The sequence below is a fragment of the Rhinoderma darwinii genome, chromosome 8 (genome assembly GCF_050947455.1).
Source record: "Rhinoderma darwinii isolate aRhiDar2 chromosome 8, aRhiDar2.hap1, whole genome shotgun sequence".
Classification (NCBI taxonomy): domain Eukaryota; kingdom Metazoa; phylum Chordata; class Amphibia; order Anura; family Rhinodermatidae; genus Rhinoderma; species Rhinoderma darwinii.
In genome coordinates this window covers 42,260,292-42,282,007 of record NC_134694.1, presented here as the reverse complement: position 1 = coordinate 42,282,007, position 21,716 = coordinate 42,260,292, and the positions used below count along the sequence as shown (strand labels likewise).

Here is a 21,716-nt window from a genome sequence, read left to right as displayed (position 1 = left end):
CTGGATCGTTTCTCCTAATAATGGCCTCCTGCTCTGACAGATACGATAGCCTATTAGGATTGCTGTCAGTGAATGACTGACAGCTCTAATGAATTGCACTACGTGGGTAGTGCAATGCATTAGAGTACAGATCGGAGGTGCAGGCCATCAAGATCCCTAGTGGTACAAAAAAAGAAAGTTGAAAAAAGTTGAATATAAGTGTAAAAATAAAAGTTAATAAAAACAGTGCCTTTTTTCCTATAGTAAGCCTTTCATTATAGAGAAAAAATGAAAACATTAAGTACAACACATATTTGGTATTACCGCGTCCGTAACGACCCGATCTATAAAACTGTAATGTTATTTTTCCCACACAGTGAACAAAATAAATAAATCATAAAGTCCCATGAACCCCAAAACAGTACCAATAAAAACTACAACCCATTTCGCAATAAACTAGCCCTTACACAGCTTTTTTGAATGAAAAATAAAAAAGTTCAGGTTCTCAGAATATGGTGACACAAAATGTGCAGTATGCAAAAGCGGATAAGATCGGGCACCATTTATCAGTGCGACACTGGCCAAATATCTCTGAAATATTATTTACCGCATTATTATACCCTGATGTTCTCCACACAGCTTACATATGCCCCCACATTATAAACTGAAATACTAGTAATACTAGTAATACCGCAAAACACAACTACCAAGCTAAATCCGCGCTCCAAAAACCAAATGCGCTCCCTCCCTTCTGAACCCTACAGCGTTGCCAAACAGCAGTTTACGTCCACATATATGGAATCGCCATACCCGGGAGAACCAGCTTAGCAGTTTACGAGGTGTGCGTCTTTGGTGGCACAAACTGGGCACAACATATTGTGCACTAAAATGGCAATTTTCACCATCCGCTGCACATTACTTATTAATGGAAAAACACCTGTGGGGCAAAATGCTCACTACACCCCTTAAAATGCCTCAAGGGGTGTAGTTTCCAAAATGGGGGTCACTACTTGGGGGTTTGTTTTACTATTTGACCTCAGAGACCTGCAATTGTGGGCCAATGCTCTGAAAATAACCATAATAGACCCCAAATGCGCATGTTGCTCTTCACTTCTAAGCTCTATATGTCCAGGCAAATGTTAAATGCCTTGAGGGGTGTAGTTTCCAAAATGGGGTCACCTCTTGGGGGCTTCCACTGTACTCTGGTACCATAGGGCTTTGCAAATGCGACATGGTGCTCAAAAACAAATCCAGCAAAATCTGCATGCCAAATAGCACTCCTGCCTTTCTGAGCTCTGCCGTTTGTCCAAGCAGCAGTTTATGATCACATGTGGGGTATTTCCGTACTCTGGAGAAATTGCTTTACAAGGGTTGGGGCGCTTTTTATCCCTGAATAAACAAAAATATTCAACTTTTTATTGGAAAAAAATGTTGAGTCATTTTTACGGCCTAATTCCAATAACTTCCGCAAAAGACCAGTTAAATGCTCACTATACCCCTAGTTAGATTCCTTAAGGAGTGTAGTTTCCAAAAGGGGTCACTTTTGGGGGGTTTCCCTTCTATTTTGGTCCCGCAGGCACTTTGCAAACGTGACAGGTCACCTGAAAACCATTCCAGCTAAATTTGAGTTCCAAATGGTGATCCTTCCCTTTTCACCCCTGCCGTGTGTCCAAACAGCAGTTTATGACCACTTATGCGGTATTGCCGTAATCGGGAGAAATTGTTTTTCAAATGTTGGGGTGCTTTTTCTCCTTTATGTCTTGTAAAAATTTAAAATGTCGATATTTTATTAGAAAAAAAATGCTGATTTTCATTTCCACGGCTTCATTCCACTAAATTCAGCAAAAAATAACGTGGGGTCAAAATGCTCACTATACCCTTTGATAAAATCCTTTAGGGGTGTAGTTTGTCAAATGGTGTCTTTTTGGGGGTGTTTTTGTTGTTTTGGTATCAGAAGACTTCTTCAAACCGGACACGGTGCCTAAAATATATTCGAATAAAAAGAAGGACCCAAAATCCTCTAGGTGTTCCTTTGCTTCGGTGGTCTGTGTTTCAGTAAATTGGCACACTAGGACCACATGTGGGATAGTTCTAAAAACTGCAGAATGCGGGCAACAAATATTGAGCTGTGTTTCTCTGGTAAAACCTTCTGTGTTACAGAAAAAAAAAAAGGATTAAAAATGAATTTCTGCAAACAAATGAAATTTGTAAATTTCATTCCTACTTTGCTGCAATTCTTGTGAAACGCCTAAAGAGTTAATAAACTTTCTAAATGCTGTTTTGAATACTTTGAGGGGTTCAGTTTTTAAAATGGGGCGATTTATGGGGATTTGGATTGTATGGGTGCCTCAAATCCACTTCACAACTGAACTCGTCCCTGTAAAAATAGCCTTTTGAAATTTTCTTGAAAATGTGGGAAATATCTGCAAAAGTTCTAAGCCTTGAAACGTCCTAGAAAAATAAAAGCATGTTCAAAAAATGATGGCAATCTAAAGTAGACATATAGCAAATGTTAATTAGCATTTATTTTGTGCGGTATTACTATCTGTCTTACAAGCCGATACATTTAGCACCATTATTCGTAGCACCATTTATTTTGCCATATAATGTACTAAGAAACGGGGAAAAAATTATTTGTGGGGTAGAAAATGAAAAAAACAGTGATTCCTCCATGTTTTTTTGCGTGCAGTTTTTACGAAATTCACCGTGCAATTAAGACAACATGTTAACTTTATTCTTTGGGTGAATACGATTACGGCAATACCAAATATATATAGTTTTTTTCTATCTTTTACTACTTTTACAAGTAAAAACCTAAGTGTAAAAATAAAGCTTAGTTTATGCGGGATAAGTTGTAGTTTTTATTAATACCATTTTGGGGTACATGTGACGGTTTGTTCACTTTTTATTTAATTTTTTGTGGGAGATGAGGTGACCAAAAAAATAGAGATTCTGGCGTTTACTTTTTTTTTTTACGGCGCTCACCGTGCGGGCTAAATAATGATATATTGTAATAGTTCAGACTTTTACGGACGCGGCAATACCAATTATGTTTATTTATTTACTATGCTCTAGGGGCAAATGGGAAAAGCTTTTTTTTTTTTACTTTTAATATTTTTTATTTTTTTTTACACAAAAAACAAATTTAACTCATTTTTACTTTTTTTTTTTATTAGTCTCTCTAGGGGACTTCAACCAGCGATCTTTAGATCGCTTGCACGATATACTGCAATACTAATGTATTGCAGTATATCGTGATTCTGACAGGCATCTATTAAGCCCTGCCGGAGGCAAGGCTTAATAGGTGTACAAAGATGGCGGACCTGGGGGCCTTCATTAAGCCCCCAGGCAGCCATAGCAACCATCGTCCCCCCGTGATTGCGTTGCGGGGGGGGGGGGCGATGAGCTGTTAGAAAGAGGGGGGCGACCCACTCTAACAATTTAAATGCTGCGGTCGCTATTGATCGCAGCATTTAACGAGTTAAACGAGCGGGATCGCGCTCGAGCACGATGCCGCTCGTTACTCTGAAGTGTCGGCTGTAACAAACAGCCGACACACGCATTGTATGGAGCGGATTCACTCCGTGAGCCCGCTCCATACTTCCCCTACCCGACTTTGGCGTATGGATACGGCAAATGTCGGGAAGGCGTTAAACTTAGAAAAACGCAAATTTTTGGCAAAATGTTTGTGTTTTTCACAATAAAATACTGAACGTATCGACAAAACTTTACCAGTAACTTAAAGGAAGGGTTTCGCGGAAATTTGTTTTTTTTATATCAATTTGCTTTTAGTGTTTTATTAAAAAATGTTTTATTTATTTGTGTGTTAGTGTTTTACTTTTTTTTTTTTTCTCTAAATTTTTCGTCTCTATGGGGGCATTTGTGAGTATTTGGACAGTTTCTGCTTGAATATCTTTGCAGGATGTCAGAATAGCCTCGCAGAGCTTCTGTTTTGATATGAACTGCCTCCCACCCTCATAGATATTTTGCTTGAGGATGCTCCAAAGGTTCTCAATAGGTTTGAGGTCAGGGGAACATGGGGGCCACACCATGAGTTTCTCTCATTTTATGCCCATAGCAGCCAAAAGCACAGAGGTATTCTTTGCAGCATGAGATGGTGCATTGTCATGCATGAAGATAATTTTGAAACGGAAGGCACGGTTCTTTTTGTACCACGGAAGAAAGTGGTCAGTCATAAACTCTACGTACTTTGCAGAGGTCATTTTCACACCGTCAGGGACCCTAAAGGGGCCTACCAGCTCTCACCCCATGATTCCAGCCCAAAACATGACTCCGCCACCTCCTTGCTGACGTCGCAGCCTTGTTGGGACATGGTGGCCATTCACCAACCATCCACTACTCCATCCATCTGGACCATCCAGGGTTGCACAGCACTCATCAGTAAACAACACGGTTTGAAAATTAGTCTTCATGTATTTCTGAGCCCACCGCAACAGTTTCTGCTTGTGAGCATTGTTTAGGAGTGGCCGAATAATAGCTTTAGGCACACCTCTGGAGGATCCTACACCTTGAGGTTCGCGGGACTCCAGAGGCACCAGCAGCTTCAAATACCTGTTTGCTGCTTTACAATGGCATTTTAGCAGCTGCTCTCCTAATCCTATTAATTTGTCTGGCAGAAACCTTCCTAATTATGCTTTTATATGAACGAACCTGTAAAGGATCTGCCAGGCACAACTTCTGTGTATACGCCCATAGGTAATCAGTCTGCACCTGAGTCTATGTCTCTGAGACTGACTCCAGCTTCCACCACTCAGGCTGGCAGGCTTAGGAGTGGGAGAGCCTATCGCAGCCTGGCCAGACGGAGCTAGCTCCCGCCCTCTGTCTATTTATACCTGCCTTTCCTGTTCCTCCTTTGCTTGTGATTCTTCTCGTGTGGTTTCCTGGCCCAGCTACAGCTTCTAACTATTTGATCCTGCTCCATACTGACCCTGGCTTACTGACTACTCTCCTGCTCTGCGTTTGGTACCTCGTACACTCCTGGTTTGACTCGGCTCGTTCACCACTCTTATTGCTCACGGTGTTGCCGTGGGCAACTGCCCCATTTCCCTTTGCTTTGTGTCCCCTTGTCTGTTTGTCTCGTGCACTTACTGAGCGTAGGGACCGCCGCCCAGTTGTACCCCGTCGCCTAGGGCGGGTCGTTGCAAGTAGGCAGGGACAGAGTGGCGGGTAGATTAGGGCTCACTTGTCCGTTTCCCTACCCCCATCATTACAGAACCCGTCTGTGCTCTGAATCAGCCACAAATCTTTTCACAGCACGATGATTATAGCTTAAGTTTTCTTGAAATATCCAATGTTTTCATACCTTGTCCAAGGTATTGCACTATTTCACGCTTTTCGGCAGCAGAGAGATCCTTTTTCTTTCCCATATTTCTTGAAACCTGTGGCCTGCTTAATAATGTTGAATGTCCTTCTTAAGTAGTTTTCCTTTGATTGGGCACACCTGGCAAACTAATTATCACAGGTGTCTGATATTGATTACAATGATTCAAAGAGCCCTAAGGCTGGATTCACACGAGTATGTAAAGGACGGAACGTATTTCGGCCGCAAGTCCCGGACCGAACACACTGAAGGGAGCCGGGCCCCTAGCATCACAGTTATGTACGATGCTAGGAGTCCCTGCCTCGCTGCGGGACAACTGTACCGTACTGTAATCATGTTTTCAGTATGGGACAGTAGTTCCACGGAGAGGCAGGGACTCCTAGCATCGTACATAACTATGATGCTAGGGGCCCGGCTCCCTGCAGTGTGTTCGGTCCGGGACTTACGGATCGAACATGCTCGTGTGAACCCAGCCTAAGACACAATACCATCCATGAGTTTAATTGAAAAACTAATAATTAAATGTTTATGACACTTAAATCCAATGTGCATAATAATTTGGAACACGGTGTATTATGACTGAGAAACAATTACTTTTTATGTGAAGCACATGTAGGTTCAAAAGACATCACAGCATATGTACCTTTTTTTTTTTAAATTGTTGGCAAATTATCGTTTTGGTATCAAGGATCGCAAAACTACAGGAAGTATTGGTATTGAAGTAAAAATTGTGGCATTTTGCAAACCCTAGTTTGAACATACCCTTGTAGTAATGCCACACGTAGCAGTAGAAAAGAAAAAGGGCAAAGTCACTCCTCCACCACTGACATAAGCAAGTTCTGTAGACAAGACAAGGTGGGGATAAAACTGCTGACCTTCAGCATGATCGGAAGTCTCATTCAGAGAAACCACCAGATCTCTGGACTTTGATTACACTTGGCATATCGTTATATATAGTGCCCCAAACTGGGTGGGAAACTAGACATAGTATGGCTTCTCGGAGAAGCGGTTGCTGGGAAAGTTTAGAAAGAAGAAAACGTGGTTGCACCACAGCCCACGAGCGAGTCCAACACTCCCACAATTTTTTTTATTCTCTGGCCTGTTGCAAAGGCACATTAAAGAAGCACTCAGTTTTACTTTTTTGTTGAATCCTCCATTTGTACATTGGGGTTTCGGTGGGGTGCTGTGTGCCAAAATACTTACCATACCCCGCCTCTTGTCCTTTTCGGGTCCAGCGCCGCTCACGTAATCTTCCCTCTGACTTGTCTTGAGTCATTGTGCTTTTGAATAAATCAGAAATCAGGCTCTCAATGCATTCCTATGGGAGGCAGAACGAGGCTCCATAGGAATGTATTGAAAGCCTGACTTCCGGTTTTCTGAACAGCAGCAATTTCAGACCAGGTCAGAATGAAGATCACGTGAGCGGCACTGGACCAGAAAAATGACAAGATGCGGGGATCGGTAAGTATTTCTACACACAGCACCCCACTGAAACACCAATGTACAAATAGGGGGTGCAATAAAAAAAATAAAAGTAGAGTGCTTCTTTAAGTACATTTTGAAGAAAGGAATTATCTTACCGGTGGCTGTATTTTTGAGTTATCCACTCCCTTCTGGTCCTCAGCTGTGTCATGTGACCAGTAATAGGACTCTCCAACTGCCACAGCTTCTCATGTGTCGACAGGAAGTTTCTCCATTCATTCCTAGAAGACTCACATCGAGGCTGTAATAGTAATGGAGAAACTGACTTCCTGTCCACACATGAGACGCTGTGGCAGTTGAAGAGTCCTATTGCTGGTCACATGACACAACGGGCCAGAGAATAAAAAATTTTATGGGAGTGGTCCTTTAATGCCTTAACGCTATGTGACGTACTATTACGTCACCAATGTTGGCCTGTTAACGCAAACTGATGTACTATTAGGTCATTGCGTTAACAGGTTACGGTCTCTGCAGACACTGTTTTAAAGCAGTGATAGCTTAAAACTATTACTGTTTGAAGGCCAGGACCGGAGCTAGCCTCCTATCCGTCCGATTAACCCATTAGATGCAGAGCTCAAAAGCGAGCGCTGCATCTATGGTGTTTACAAGCATATCGGAACGGTTCCGACGACTGCTTTGGCAGACCGGAGGCCTAACAATGGCCTTTTGTCTGCCAAGTACGCAGGGGCCTAAAAGGCTTCCGGCTGCAAAAGGAAGATGGAGCAGGCTCAGAAGCAGAGCCTGCGGAATCAGCGGTGGGTGTCAGCTGTATGTTACATCTGACGCCGTGTTGTAACTGAAGGGAACGGAGCTAGCTCCGATCCCTGGCATTAACTACTTAGATGCCGCGATCAAAAGCGATCGCGGCATCTTAGTGGTGTATAGCGATTGGCATCGACACAATGTGATCGTGAGGATGCCGATCGTTGCTATGGCAACCAGAGGCTTAACAATGGCCTCCTGGTCTGCCACGTACAATGGCCTATAAGGCCCCACCCAGAGACAGGACCGAATATGCTTGCTGTCAGTAAAGATCAGAGGTGCAAGCCTTCAAGTCCCCTAGTGGGACAAAAAAAATAGAAGTTAATAAAAATTTGAATAAAAAGTGAGAAGATAAAACATTTCAAGTTAAAGAGAACCTTTCACCTGCCCACACATGGCCAGCCAGCATGTAATAGGCAGGGCTTCACAAACAGTCTCACGTTAAAAAAATTCTGATCTTCCTCTGTTATTTACAGTTAATGAATGATTTGTTCTCATATGTTTCCCGTAGTATTGCTAGAAAAATTTCTTTAGGCACAATATGAATTCACAGGCCCTACAGAACCCACCTTTAAACTTTCCCTTTACTCCATTTGCCAGACAAGATGTCTGTATGGGTGGTTGCAGATGGCTGTGCACCACCCTATCTCTAATATTCCTACCCCTCCTATATGTCAGAGGGTCGATCTCCAACCAGACACCCAACATCAGGGACAGTCTTTAAGATCTCCCAGTAGGCCTGTAGGATTCTAATTATCTCCTTATTAGCTGAATCAAAGGTCCCTATGATCCGTATTTGGTCATCAGTATTGCGCTTCTTTGGATTAAGCAATTCAGTTCTATCACAGCTAAAGTCATTCTTATAAGCTGACCTAAGGACTGCATGGGGATATCCTCTACGGAGAAACCTGTTTTTCAGATCAGATGCAGCGATCCCAAAACCAGTGATCGTAAAGCAATTTCTCCGTGCCCTCAAGTACTGCCCCTTTGGTATCCCCTTTCTCAACGGTGTAGGATGCCAACTCTCCCACCGGAGAAGGTTGTTGGTCACGGTGTCCTTTCTATAAATGCTGGTTTGAATGCATCCTTGTTCTGCGCTAAAGATGTTAATATCAAGATCACTGATTTTGGAATCGCTGGATCTGATCTGAAAAAAGGATTTCTCCGTAGAGGATACCCCCATTTCTCCCTGTGGTTGGTCAGCGGGTCCAGAGGCTTGCTCCTTGCCTGTAATGTCAGTCCTGACATTCACATGCGGGGATTGGCTGGACCTACGCCACGTCACCACTTGGTGGGAGGGATATTTCTTATTTATGTCCGACGTTCCTCTGGCTCGTGTGCGACCAGGTGACTAGTGTCGTGCATGAGCCGGATGAATATATGAGTACGCAATAGGTGCTCACCGGCCATTAGATGTTCAATTATAATAACGAATGTGACCCCTGATGATGCACTCTGTAAACTGGGGGTGCAGAAACGCGTAGGGATGCAACTCTTGGCATATGTGACCAGGGCATTATATCATAATTAACAGGAAGGGGGAGTGACATATTGGTACTGGAGGTGCACATGTATGTGTGATACCTGCTCTGTACCCACTTCTCTGGTCACTTTGCTTATGCCTGTCTAGTATTTTGGCTACTTAGCCTTTGTTTTAGTGTTTTGACTTACCTCAGTAAAATTAAATTTTTTAAATCGTTCATACAGGCAGTGATACTATTTAAATTTTAAGTGAACGAAAACCTTATATACATATCGTTGCACTAGTCAGTTGCATAGTGTAATATTCAAAAGGTAGGTCATCTCCAAAAAAAAGGAATCGTGGCCAGGTCAGACCTATGTACATAGATTATTAACGAGGAAATGGTACAAAAACCTAGACGCATACTTGCAGCCTTGAGCACTGTGTTACAGAGAGCCTTCCAAAAGCTGTGAAGCATCTCGCCGCTAAGCTCTGATCACTCCAGTAAGCAGTCAAGAACACAGTCTGCAAAAATGTATCCAGACTCATGAAGGAACAATGTGGCTTTCTGATGTGGTCAACAAATGAATAGCCATATCAGGAACAGAGTCCAATAAAACCAAATAAATAGAAATAGTTGTTAGGCAACTTGTTGGAGGGTGACCAGGCTTACAACCCACAGGCGGCTAAGGAGAGAAAAATAAAAAAAAGCATAGAAGATCTGCACAAGCAGGTAATTCTTGCCTCCTACGGAGACTAAGCTAAAAGAGATTAGCTCAGTGTCTGCAGGTGAAGTATAGCCTGTGTAGGATGAGCTAACACTTATTGCTTAGTGTCACCTCCAAGTGGTAACAACCTACACCCAGAGTCTTCTGTGTCCCCCAATGTTACGAACAAGAAATCACTATTTATAAACATGATTAGTGAGTAAAAAGCTTACCTGGTGTAGGCTCAGATGGTTTTCCAAATAGATTTGAACTCTGCAGGACAGGAGTAGGCTGCACTGGTGCAGTGGCAGAGGTTGAAATGTTTGAAGTGAGCAATGTCCCCAAACAAAAAGCTAGATGAGGAATGAAAAGGAGATAGAAAACTATGATACAGAATGGCAGCATGGAGAAGAGGGTCAAACTAAACAACTTTGAATTTTTGGACAATAAGGCCCCAAGCACACGAGCGTATATTTTTCCTTCCGTAAATACGGGTTCTTTCTCACACGTATTCGACCCGTATTCCACCAGCATTTACGGACCCGTGCCCTTAAATACGGGCCTGTTGTCACCAGTATTTACGGACCCGTTTTCTCTGCACTAATCGGCAGCCCCTTCTCTATATCAGTGCTGGATAGAGAGAAGGGGCAGTCCTTTCGGGCAGAGTTTCCACAGCGATTGAAAGTAAAAGAAGTTCATACGTACCCCGGCCGTTGTCTTGGTGACGCTTCCCTCTTATGACATCCAGTTCGACCTCCCTGGATGACGCGGCAGTCCATGTGACCGCTGCAGCCTGTGATTGGCTGCAGCAGTCACATGGGATGAAACCATCCCGGGAGGCCGGACTGGAGAGAGGAAGAAGCAGGGAGTTCTGGGTAAGTTAACTTTAACTCCAGTGGTAGTCACTGTCACAGGTGCTGAAAGAGTTACTGCCGATCAGTTAACTCTTTCAGCACACTGGACAGACTATCCACAGACGTCGCCTAGCAACGCTCCCGTAATTACGGGACTTCTATGGGCCTCCCCGTGCCGTAATTACGGACTGAAATAGGACATGTTCCATATTTTTCAACGGCCCGGGCACCTTCCCCTAAGCAAACGGGAAGGTGGCCAATAGAAGTCTATGGGCCTGTAATTACGGGCGTTTTTACGTTCGTGTGCATGGGGCCTAACATTATTTTCTCATATAAAATCGAAGGCTAATAAGATATTCTAAAATTTGAATAAAATAACAGTTCTGTTTGTGTTTATCATGGTCTCCCAACAAGGGGTAGACAAATTACTGTAAGGAGCTAGTTTGGATTTTTTTTTTGTCACCTGGCCCTAAGACTTCAATGGAAATTAACCCAAAAAGTACCACCAACAAATCCCTAGGCAAATTGGCTACTGGCTTTTCGGATTTGTCCAGCCTAAGGGTATGTTCACACGCTTAATAAAAAAACATCTGAAAATACGGAGCGGTTTTCAAAGGAAGTTTTTTAAGCAACTCGTGTTTTTGCAGCATTTCTTAAGACAGTTTTTGGAGCGGTTTTTCTATTGAGTCACTGAAACACGGCTCCAAAAACGGCTCAAGCAGCGACAAGCACTTTTTACGAGGTGTTTTTTTTATGCAACCCCGTCGGAACAGAACGCCGTATTTCCCATTGAAATCAATGGGCAGATGTTTGGAAGAGTTCTGCTTCCAATTTTTCAGCTGTTTTTCGGCACCTTTAACAGCCCAAAAAAACAGCCGAAAATAGGCCGTGTCAACATACTCTTATTCTTAAAATTCAGGATCCGTTCTTAACCCAGGCGGCAGTGTCAGCTTAAAAAGGTAACAGTCATTCCAATCAATGGTACAAGCAAAGAAACATTGTAATATATCTTATTAGAGAAAAAATTATTACCTGCCGGTAATTTGATTTTCCTTTAACCTCCATGACAGCACCACCAGGAGTGATGTCCACCTCCAAAGGGGCAGGAAACAGGAAGCGGTTTAACCCCTTAACGCTCCATGAAGTGCCGATACATCATCGTGCATGGGGATAAGTATGGAGCACAGCCCGCTCCGTGTGCTGCGGGTGTCAGCTGTGTATTAAAGCGGACACCCTGCCCTAATGGCCAGGAACATCGATCACGCGGTTTCTGACCGTTTAACCACTTAGATGCCGCGATATATATAGATTTATTAAAAGTTCAAACCCCCCCTTTTAAAAAATAAAACAAAATTGGTATTGCCGTGTCCGCAAAAGTCAGAACTATTACAATAGAACATTATCATCAGCCTGACCTGTCCACAGAGTTTAAGGCAGCACAGAGTATTGTAGGAGCTGCGTTCTGCTCCCGTAGGTAAACGGGGTAGCAGCACTGCGAAGACCGCACGGAGAATACACCGGCGGTCAGGATAGAACGTAGCAGCTAGATGAGGGGAACACACCCAGCTGCTAAGTGAGACACAGCAGGGCGCGCTTCCAACACAACCGTGCTGTTAGCTATACAGCTGACGGCTGTCAGACGTGCAGTAGGATCTTGTCCGGGGTGGTGACTTGCCAATCATGTGAAGGTGTTATTGAGGACAGGAGTGGAGGAGAGGTAACAGACTGAGAGCTACGTAATGGTAAGAGCAGAGTTCACAGCAGCACAGAATATTTCAGGAGAGGAGCGTGCACATGTTGAGGAGTGTATGATGCTGACTGTTCACGGATTGGTCAGCGTCATACACATAAACACGCCCAGTTAAAAACACAATACACGCCCAGTTGGACATAACGAAAAAAAAACGCCCAGTTGTCCATTTCAAAGCTCATTTGCATATATATATATAAAATAGCTCATAACTTGGCCAAAAATGAACGTTTTTTGAAACAAAAAAACGTTGCTGTTATCTACATTGCAGCGCCGATCACATGCAATAGGAGATAGGGGTTTGAGAAACTGGTGACAGAGCCTCTTTAAAGAGGCTCTGTCACCACATTATTAGTGGCCTATATTGTACATGATGTGATCGGCGCTGTAATGTAGATTACAGCAGTGTTTTTTATTCAGAAAAACGATCATTTTTAACGGAGTTATGACCTATATTAGCTTTATGCTAATGAGTTTCTTAATGAACAACTGGGCGTGTTTTACTTTTGGGCCAAGTGGGCGTTGTACAGAGGAGTGTATGACGCTGACCAATCAGCGTCATGCACTTCTCCCTATTCATTTACACAGCACATAGCGATATAGCTATACCGCTATGTGCAGCCACATAAACACACTATAACATTACTGCAGTGTCCTGACAATGAATATACATTACCTCCAGCCAGGACAGGATGTGTATGCAGAAACCTGACACTCCGCTAATACAATCCCGACACTACAGCACAGCAAGCGTAATCTCGCGAGATTACGTTGTAAACGGTCATTTCAAACGAGAACCTCCCACGGATCTAAGGCCCGTGATTACTGCACACGGCCTGTGATCACAGGCGCGGACAGTCATTTGCGGGCCGTGCTCCCATTATAAAGTATGGGAGCACTGTCCGTAAAATCAAATAGGACAGGTCCTATTTTTTACAGACGCTTTCTACGGCCCGGACACCTTCCCGTAAATATGCGGGAAGGTGTCCATTGGCTACAGAAATGAATGGACCAGTACTTTAATCCGCAATTATGGATCAAAATTACGGTCGTGTGCATGGGGCCTGAGTTATGAACTTAAATGTGATAGTTTACAGGTGGATCCTGCGTGACCTGCCGTCACTGAGCCAGCTGTTCTGTATAGAGAATACAGAACAGCTGTATCTCCTAAGGTAAAACAAATTTTTTATAAAAACTAAATTAAGCAGCTACACTAATCACACCAACGTATTTAGTTTATAAAAAAAAAAAAAAACAGCACTCAAAAAGGTGTACATAGCCTTGAAGTATACCTTCTGCCTTTTTATCAATGGGACCTTTTAATAGTCCCATATCTTCAAATGGGAGAGAAGCACGTTTAGAAATTCAAGATACTGGTGCATCAATCCTGGGTGTTATATCCCATTTTTCTGAATTTTCTTCAGCAAATGGATATTTACATTTGAAATTCCTAGGAATAAACAGACTTTTTTTCTGGGTGTGTCCACTCTTTTTAATTCAATTCTTAATATTCTTGTGGACTGGAAAAACTCTCCTGCTAGAGTCCAACCCCTTGAACATTTGATCATGGACAGACCTGGACTCCTTGACATCCCTTGTCTTCATGGTGGCTCTTTCCTTTGAGACGATGTTCCATATCTTCTGCTAGGTATAACGGTCTTCCACTATTGCCATCAGATGAACCTTCAGAATCCAAATCTCCCTCTTCCTGATGGATATCTAAATCTGACATTTCACGTAGGATAGATCTAGAGGTAGATTGAATGGGCTTGGGACACTGGCGTAGCTATAGGTCAATTGCGACCGGGCCCCGAAGCCAGGGGGGCCCACAGCCCCCCGCACCACATCAATAAAAAGTTACTATAGTAACTCGGGCCGCGGGCCCCTGTTACTATAGTAACAAACTGTACTTACCTTCCTGGTTCCGGATCGTGGCGGAGGTCCGGACGTCAAGCGCTGTGCGCAGCGCATGACGTCACAGCGCCATGCACAACATTGAGAGAACAGAACTTCCGCCGCGGCTGAAGAGGAAGGTAAGATTAGTAGCCTGACTGGCGGGGTCCGACTCCCGGGACCCGCCAATCAGCTGTTTTGAAGGGGCCGCAGCACTCGTACGAGAGCCGCTTTCCCTTCATTGCGGTTACACTGTGAATCGGTGTCGGCGATTCACAGTGTGAGCGAGTAGTGAAATGAAGGGGAAGCAGCTCTCGTACGAGTGCTGCGGCCCCTTCAAAACAGCTGATTGGCGGGTCCCGGGAGACGGACCCCGACACATCAGCTATTGATGGCCTATTCTGAGGATAGGCCATCAATGTTTAGGGACTGCACAACCCCTTTAAGCCTACGATGTAGCAGGCTTAGGGGGCCCATGAGATAGGATCACAGATTGTGTGATCCTGTCTGCTGGGCCCTGTATCTAAGCCAATCACATGGTAGGCTTAGATACAGGGCCCATGTGTGATCCTGTCTGATGGGCCCTGTATATAAGCCTACCACACTGTAGGTATAGATACAGGGCCCCAGCACACAGTAATCTTATACTGTATAAGATTACTGTCTGCTGGACCCTGTATCGAAGCCTACCTTGTGGTAGGCTTAGATACAGGGTCCCACAGACAGTATCACACATGGGCCCTGTATCTAAGCCTAACATGTGTTACTAATCGTTTTTTTTTTTGTGTGTTTTCTTACAGGTTCGGTCGTTGGACTACGTCGGATTCCAGGACTACTTCGATGACTGCTTTTTTTTTATTATCAATAAAATTGTTAATGAGGGTTGTGTGGGTTTTTTTTTTTATTTCAATAAAATATTTTTCCTAGGTCTTCGTGTTTTTTTTTTAAACTATATTACTACCGCCTTAGTAATGGCCGCCGGCTGATTGACAGCATCCATTGCTAAGGCGGGGCTTAGTGTTGGCAGGTGCAGTGGCTAACACTAACCCCCTTTATTACCCCGGTACCCACCGCCACCAGGGGTGCTGGGAAGAGCCGGGTACCATCCAGTACTTGACCATCTGTAGTGATGGTCGGCCACTGGGATGGCCGCAGGCTGGTATTATCAGGAGGGGAATGGCCAAAAACAGTGGCCCTTCCCACCCTGGTAATGCTAGGCTGCTGCTGCTTTATTGTATCTGGCTGGTTATGAAAATGGGGGGGGACGACGGGGGACTCCACGTCATTTAAAAAAAATAAAATAAAAAATAATTGGAAAGAACGATGTCAACAATTTTCATAACCAGCCAGATACAACACAGCAGCAGGCAGCATTATCAGGGTGGTAGGTGCCACTGTTTTTGGCCTTCCCCAGCCTAATACTACCAGCCTGCGGCCGCCCCGGTGTCTGACCGTCACTGCAGATGGTCGGGTACGGGAGAGCAGGTAGAGCTGTCTGTAGCAACGGTGACACCCTCATTGCTCCAAATAGCTCAACTGCATATAAAGAATAAATGTATATATTTCTGCAACGGAGCCACGCATCTGTAAAAGGAAAACAGCATATTCAGGTAAGGCTACACTATCTTACTGCGCTGCTGCTGCCTTTATAGGCCAATTTCTGGTGACGGACTCCCCTTAAATCATTTTTGCAGTGTTAGGATGATGGATATCGAATCCTGACCAAGACAGAAATTTTTCCATACCTTGTTATAAATTGCATTAGTATTTTTTCATTCCTGCTTTTCCTTAGGGTCTCAATGACCGCATCTGAGGAACCTCTGGACTTTAGGATGAAGCAGTCAGAAGCCAGGCAGCTGACAAACTCCTGGGGTTCTGGATGTAGCCCTGATATAGTAGATCCTGAGACACCGGTAGATGCAAGGGATCTGATATTTTTAGCCTATTTAGAGGACCGAACCAGGCCCTTTTTGCCCAAAACATTAGGCTTCGTTTGACTGGTTCTTGGCAGACTTTCTGGAGAATTCTGAGAAGAGGGATGGGAGGAAATGCATATGGTAGGGGAAAGTTCCATCTGTGTGCTAATGCATTTATTCCCAGGCTTGATTCTTTTGGATTGAGAGAATAGAAGAGGGGAACTTTTGGTTTACCTTGAGTGGCAAATAAATCCACCACTGGTAATCCCCATATTTGAGGGATCTATCTGAAGAACTTGTCTTGTAGACACCATTTTCCTGGATGCAAGCCTCTCCGGCTCAGAACGTCCACCTGTACATATAGAAGATTCTTCTGCCACCAGGAGAGAGATATTTTTACTTTCTTGGGTAAGATTATTATTTTCTTCAAGGATAGAGGGGTTTTGTCCTATTTGCTGAGAACCAGGGTTTGAAGACATCTGAATGGACATGGCTTCTCTTAAGAAAAAAACTGTCGTCTTTCTCTGTAAGAATATTTTTGCCTTTAGATCTGTTTTTTTCTCCAGGGGAAGTGAAGACATTTGGTTTTGAGAGTCCAGAATAGTTACCAGGAATATTCTTCTGAAAGAGGGGGATGGGTTGGACTTCTGTTTGTGGACTATCCAACCTAGGCTCTCCAGGAGTTGGCAGGTCTGGAAGATTTGATTTTTTAGAAGAGGTATGAAGGATATCACTATCAATAAATCGTCCTGATAGGAAATGTGAATACCCTGTGTCCTGGGATATACTGTCACTTCCGCCATAATTTTCGTGAAAATTCTAGGAGCGGATGATATCATAAATGGCAGTGCTTGGATTTGAAAATGGAGGATGCTGTATTCTTGGATTACTTCAATCTCAATCGTTGCCATAAGAAAATTGTGATCTATCAGAGAAATGGTTGATTTTACAGACTCCATCTTAAGATAACGGTATTTCACGTATTTGTTCAAAGGGTTTAAATGTATTATTCTGAATGTTCTAGTTTGCTTCTTCACCAGGAAGAGTCGAGAATAATGCCCCTGTTCTTGTTCTGTTATGGGAACAGGTAAAATCGCTTCCATCCTTAACAGTTTGTGAAGACTTTCTTTCAGGGCTAATTGAAGAGTTATTGAAGAAAGATTTGTTGCGACAAACCTGTTGGGGGGATAAGATGTCAATTATATTCGGTAGCCTTCGGATATTGTTTTCAGTAACAATTACGTTTTTGTAATCTTTTGCCAGTAGGGAAGGAATCACTATAATTTTTCCTCCTACACATCTGGCCTCAATGTTTGTCTTGACCTTTATTTTGGATTAAAGAAAATGTGTCTTTTGTTACCAGCTTTTGGGTAACTCCATCTCCCAGATTTCCCTTTACCCCTGTAGCTTTGGGTTTGATGGAAGGGCCAAAAGGACTTTCCTTTTAATCACTCTGGGCTCAGGAAGAGTAATCTTTTTGTCATTATATTTCTCTACTATAGAATCAAGATCAGGGCCAAAAATGTATTCTCCCTGGAAGGGAAGGTTGATAAGTCGGCCTTGGACATGGGGTCACCAATCCACATCCGCAAACATAGGGCTCTTCTGGTATATTAGAGATTACCGCCGCACTTGAGGCAATTCCCACTGATTCAGCTGATGCATCACCAAGAATCCTGTTAGTATATCTTCCCTAGGGGGCACATTCTTTAAGATGTAACTCCAGCTGATCCAGCCATCAGTACATGGACCTTGCTACGCATGTAGCTGCAATGTTCACCTGCGTTGATGTGGAAGAGGTATCTCATAATTTCTTCAGGAGACTGTCAGCCTTTCTGTCCAATCTTCAAATGAGAGAGTTGTTTTCTTTCCCACTTTAGCCACCTGTATATCAATTTTGGGAATCTCGTTCCGTCCTTTTAACAGGTTCCCGACCGCTGGCCGTAAATATACGGCCAGCGGTCAGGGTCTCTAAAGTCCGGCGTATAGTATATATACGGCCGCACTTCAGAGACTGTGCACGCGCGATCGCGTGCACACAGCTCTATGCCCAGGCTGTTGCTAACAGCCATGGGCACTGGGCAGAATGTCAGGGGTCAATCTTTTGGCCCCTGAACATGTGATCGCTGTGACAACCAATCACAGCGATCACATGCATTTCTGCATAGAAAACAGTGTGCACGCGATCGCGTGCACACAGCCCTGTGCCCTCGCTGTTACCAACAGCTCTGGGCACTGGGCAGAGTATCAGGGACCAATCTGATGGTCCCTGAACATGTGGTCGCTGTGACAACCAATCACAGCGATCACATGCATTTCTGCTTATAAAACAGTGTGCACGCGATCGCGTGCACACAGCCCTGTGCCCGCGATCGCGTGCACACAGCCCTGTGCCCTCGCTGTTACCAACAGCTCTGGGCACTGGGCAGAGTATCAGGGACCAATCTGATGGTCCCTGAACATGTGGTCGCTGTGAAAATCACAGCGACCACATTTGTTTTATTTTGAGTTTTCTGGCAGTAAATCTCCTGCCTCTTTTCTTCTCCTCAAATATTGTTTCAGTTTGAGGAGAAAAAGAGACTCGGGAGAATTGCTGCCAGAAGATTACAGTGAAAAAAAAAAAAAACAGTTACACTATAAAACATTCTCTGTATAGATAGATTTCTATCTATCTATACAATCTATCCATCTATCTTTTTTTCTATCTATCTACCTTTCTTTCTTTTATTCTATTAGAATAGGCAGGTAGGGAGTATATAATTATATATATATCCACATATATATAATATATATAGCAATAGCGGTTTATTTTTTTGTTAGCGGTAGTGTAGATATATATAGCAGTTAGGCCCCATGCACACGACAGCAAAAAACCTCCGTTTTTGCGGACCGCAACTGCGGTCCGCAAAAACTGAGCCATTCACTTTCATTGAACACTGACACCTTTCCGTAGCACTACGGAAGGGTGTCAGTGCCGTGGAAATGTTCCGGGAATTAAGGAACATGTCCGTTCTTTCGCATTTTGCGGGCCGTGCTCCCATACTTTGTATGGGAGCACGGCCCGAAAATGCGGCTGTCAGTCAGCGGCCGGCCGTGCCCGCAATCGCGGACAGCAATTGCGGGCACGGTCGTGTGCATGGGGCCTTAGTTTGTGTGTTTTATAAAAAAAATAAAAAAATAAAATTTGTTTAGTTAGTGTTAGTTACGTTATGGCAAGGAAGTTGTTTAGCGCCGAGGAGGCATACGCCATGCTGTGGTCTGAGTCGGAGACCGCATCAGAGATGGCGTCCGAGATGGAACCTGTTTTAGGTAGTGACGATGACAGCGTCACTTCAGGTTCATCTTCAGGGAACGTTGTCCCTGATGCAGTCGAAACTGCAGAACATGAAAGCGCAGGGCCAAGTAGCGCTGTAGCACGGGACAGCCTGGTCCCTCCAGTCCAGGCTCTTGTATGGGCACCTGCCCCATCTTTTGGGCCTAGAATCCACGGATTTACGACCACTCCTGGCATAACCGTGGACAATACAAATTTTGTCCAAATGGATTACTTCCATTTATTTATAACGGACGACATCCTAAATCAGATTGTCCACGAAACAAATTTATATGCCACGCAATATATAAGGCAGAAACCTTCATCCACCCATGCCAGAGATTGGACGCCCACCAATTTGCAGGAATTAAAAAAAAAATTGGGGCTCACCCTAAATATGGGTATTGTCAAAAAGCCCTCCATTAGGTCTTACTGGTCAACAAGACCCGCCCAAGCCACCCCAGTATATTCTGCAGTAATGCCCAGGTCTCGTTATGAGACAATAATGAGGTTCCTCCACTTCAATGACAACGCACAGGCCCCCCCAAGTACCGATGCAAACCGGGATCGGTTGTTCAAAATAAGACCGCTAATAAAATCCCTGAATAATTTATTTCTGCAACTCTACACCCCTGAGCAGAATGTAAGTGTGGACGAGCAGATATTTTGGAAGTGTTATAGAAACTCTGTTGAGTTTTGTAAAACCAGCTTTGAAAAAAAGCGATATGTGAAATAATCTTCTTCTATCGTCCGCCCTCCTACATCTCTATGTGATAAATAAGGCCACATATTTGGTATCCCCATGCACGGGAGAAGTGGCAGAATGTGAACGGAGATAAATTTTGACCGTGGTCTATACCGTGTGTGAAAAATGCTGGTATAAACTGACGCATTTGCTAAAAAATTGCTAATTTTATTTTGTTCCATCTTATTCAAGAAACTTTCAGAAGAAAACTGGACTGTCTAAAAATATGATAAACCCCTTGAAGAAAACCTTGTGGGGTCTACTTGTGTGAATGAAGTCATTTATGGGGTGATTCTAATCTTTCAGCAGCATTAGGCCCCCCAGAAAACAGTATGCGGCTCTAAAATCAAATGCAAAATTCCTGGACCGAAAAGGCCAAAAAGCCTCCTTTTATGCCAAGCCCTGGCACATGCCCGCACAGTGAATAAGGCACACATATTTGGTATCCCCATGCACGGGAGAAGTGGAAGAACGTGAAAGGAGATGAATTTTGGCCGTGGTCTATACCGTGTGTGAAAAATACTAGCCTAAACTGACGCATTTGCTAAAAAAGTGCTGATTTTATTTTGTTCCATCTTATTCAAGAAACTTTCAGAAGAAAACTGGACTTGCTAAAAATATGATAAACCCCTTGAAGGAAACCTTGTGGGGTCTACTTGTGTGAATGAAGTCATTTATGGGGTGTTTCTAATGTTTCAGCAGCATTAGGCCCCCCAGAAAACAGTATGCGGCTCTAAAATCAAATGCAAAATTCCTGGACCGAAAAGGCCAAAAAGCCTCCTTTTATGCCAAGCCCTGGCACATGCCCGCACAGCGAATAAGGCACACATATTTGGTATCCCCATGCACGGGAGAAGTGGAAGAATGTGAAAGGAGATTAATTTTGTCCGTGGTCTATACCGTGTGTGAAAAATACTAGCCTAAACTGACGCATTTGCTAAAAAAGTCCTGATTTTATTTTGTTCCATCTTATTCAAGAAACTTTCAGAAGAAAACTGGACTTGCTAAAAATATGATAAACCCCTTGAAGGAAACCTTGTGGGGTCTACTTGTGTGAATGAAGTCATTTATGGGGTGATTCTAATCTTTCAGCAGCATTAGGCCCCCCAGAAAACAGTATGCGGCTCTAAAATCAAATGCAAAATTCCTGGACCGAAAAGGCCAAAAAGCCTCCATTTATGCCAAGCCCTGGCACATGCCCGCACAGTGAATAAGGCACACATATTTGGTATCCCCATGCACGGGAGAAGTGGAAGAACGTGAAAGGAGATGAATTTTGGCCGTGGTCTATACCGTGTGTGAAAAATACTAGCCTAAACTGACGCATTTGCTAAAAAAGTGCTGATTTTATTTTGTTCCATCTTATTCAAGAAACTTTCAGAAGAAAACTGGACTTGCTAAAAATATGATAAACCCCTTGAAGGAAACCTTGTGGGGTCTACTTGTGTGAATGAAGTCATTTATGGGGTGTTTCTAATGTTTCAGCAGCATTAGGCCCCCCAGAAAACAGTA

General features: G+C 43.7%; 1 protein-coding gene across 4 annotated transcripts in view; it reads right to left on the bottom strand.

The window, feature by feature from the left end:
• The window catches only part of NUP62CL (nucleoporin 62 C-terminal like), an 88,110-nt gene that overhangs the window by 28,365 nt on the left and 38,029 nt on the right, over positions 1-21,716 (bottom strand). For 3 of the 4 annotated variants that reach the window (XM_075835621.1, XM_075835619.1, XM_075835620.1), the window contains exon 4: positions 9,967-10,086. The exons of the other annotated variant lie outside the window; for it this stretch is intronic. In XM_075835621.1, coding sequence (XP_075691736.1) covers positions 9,967-10,086 — 120 coding nt within the window. The remainder of the gene's footprint in view (positions 1-9,966; positions 10,087-21,716) is intronic. 4 annotated transcript variants of the gene reach the window in all.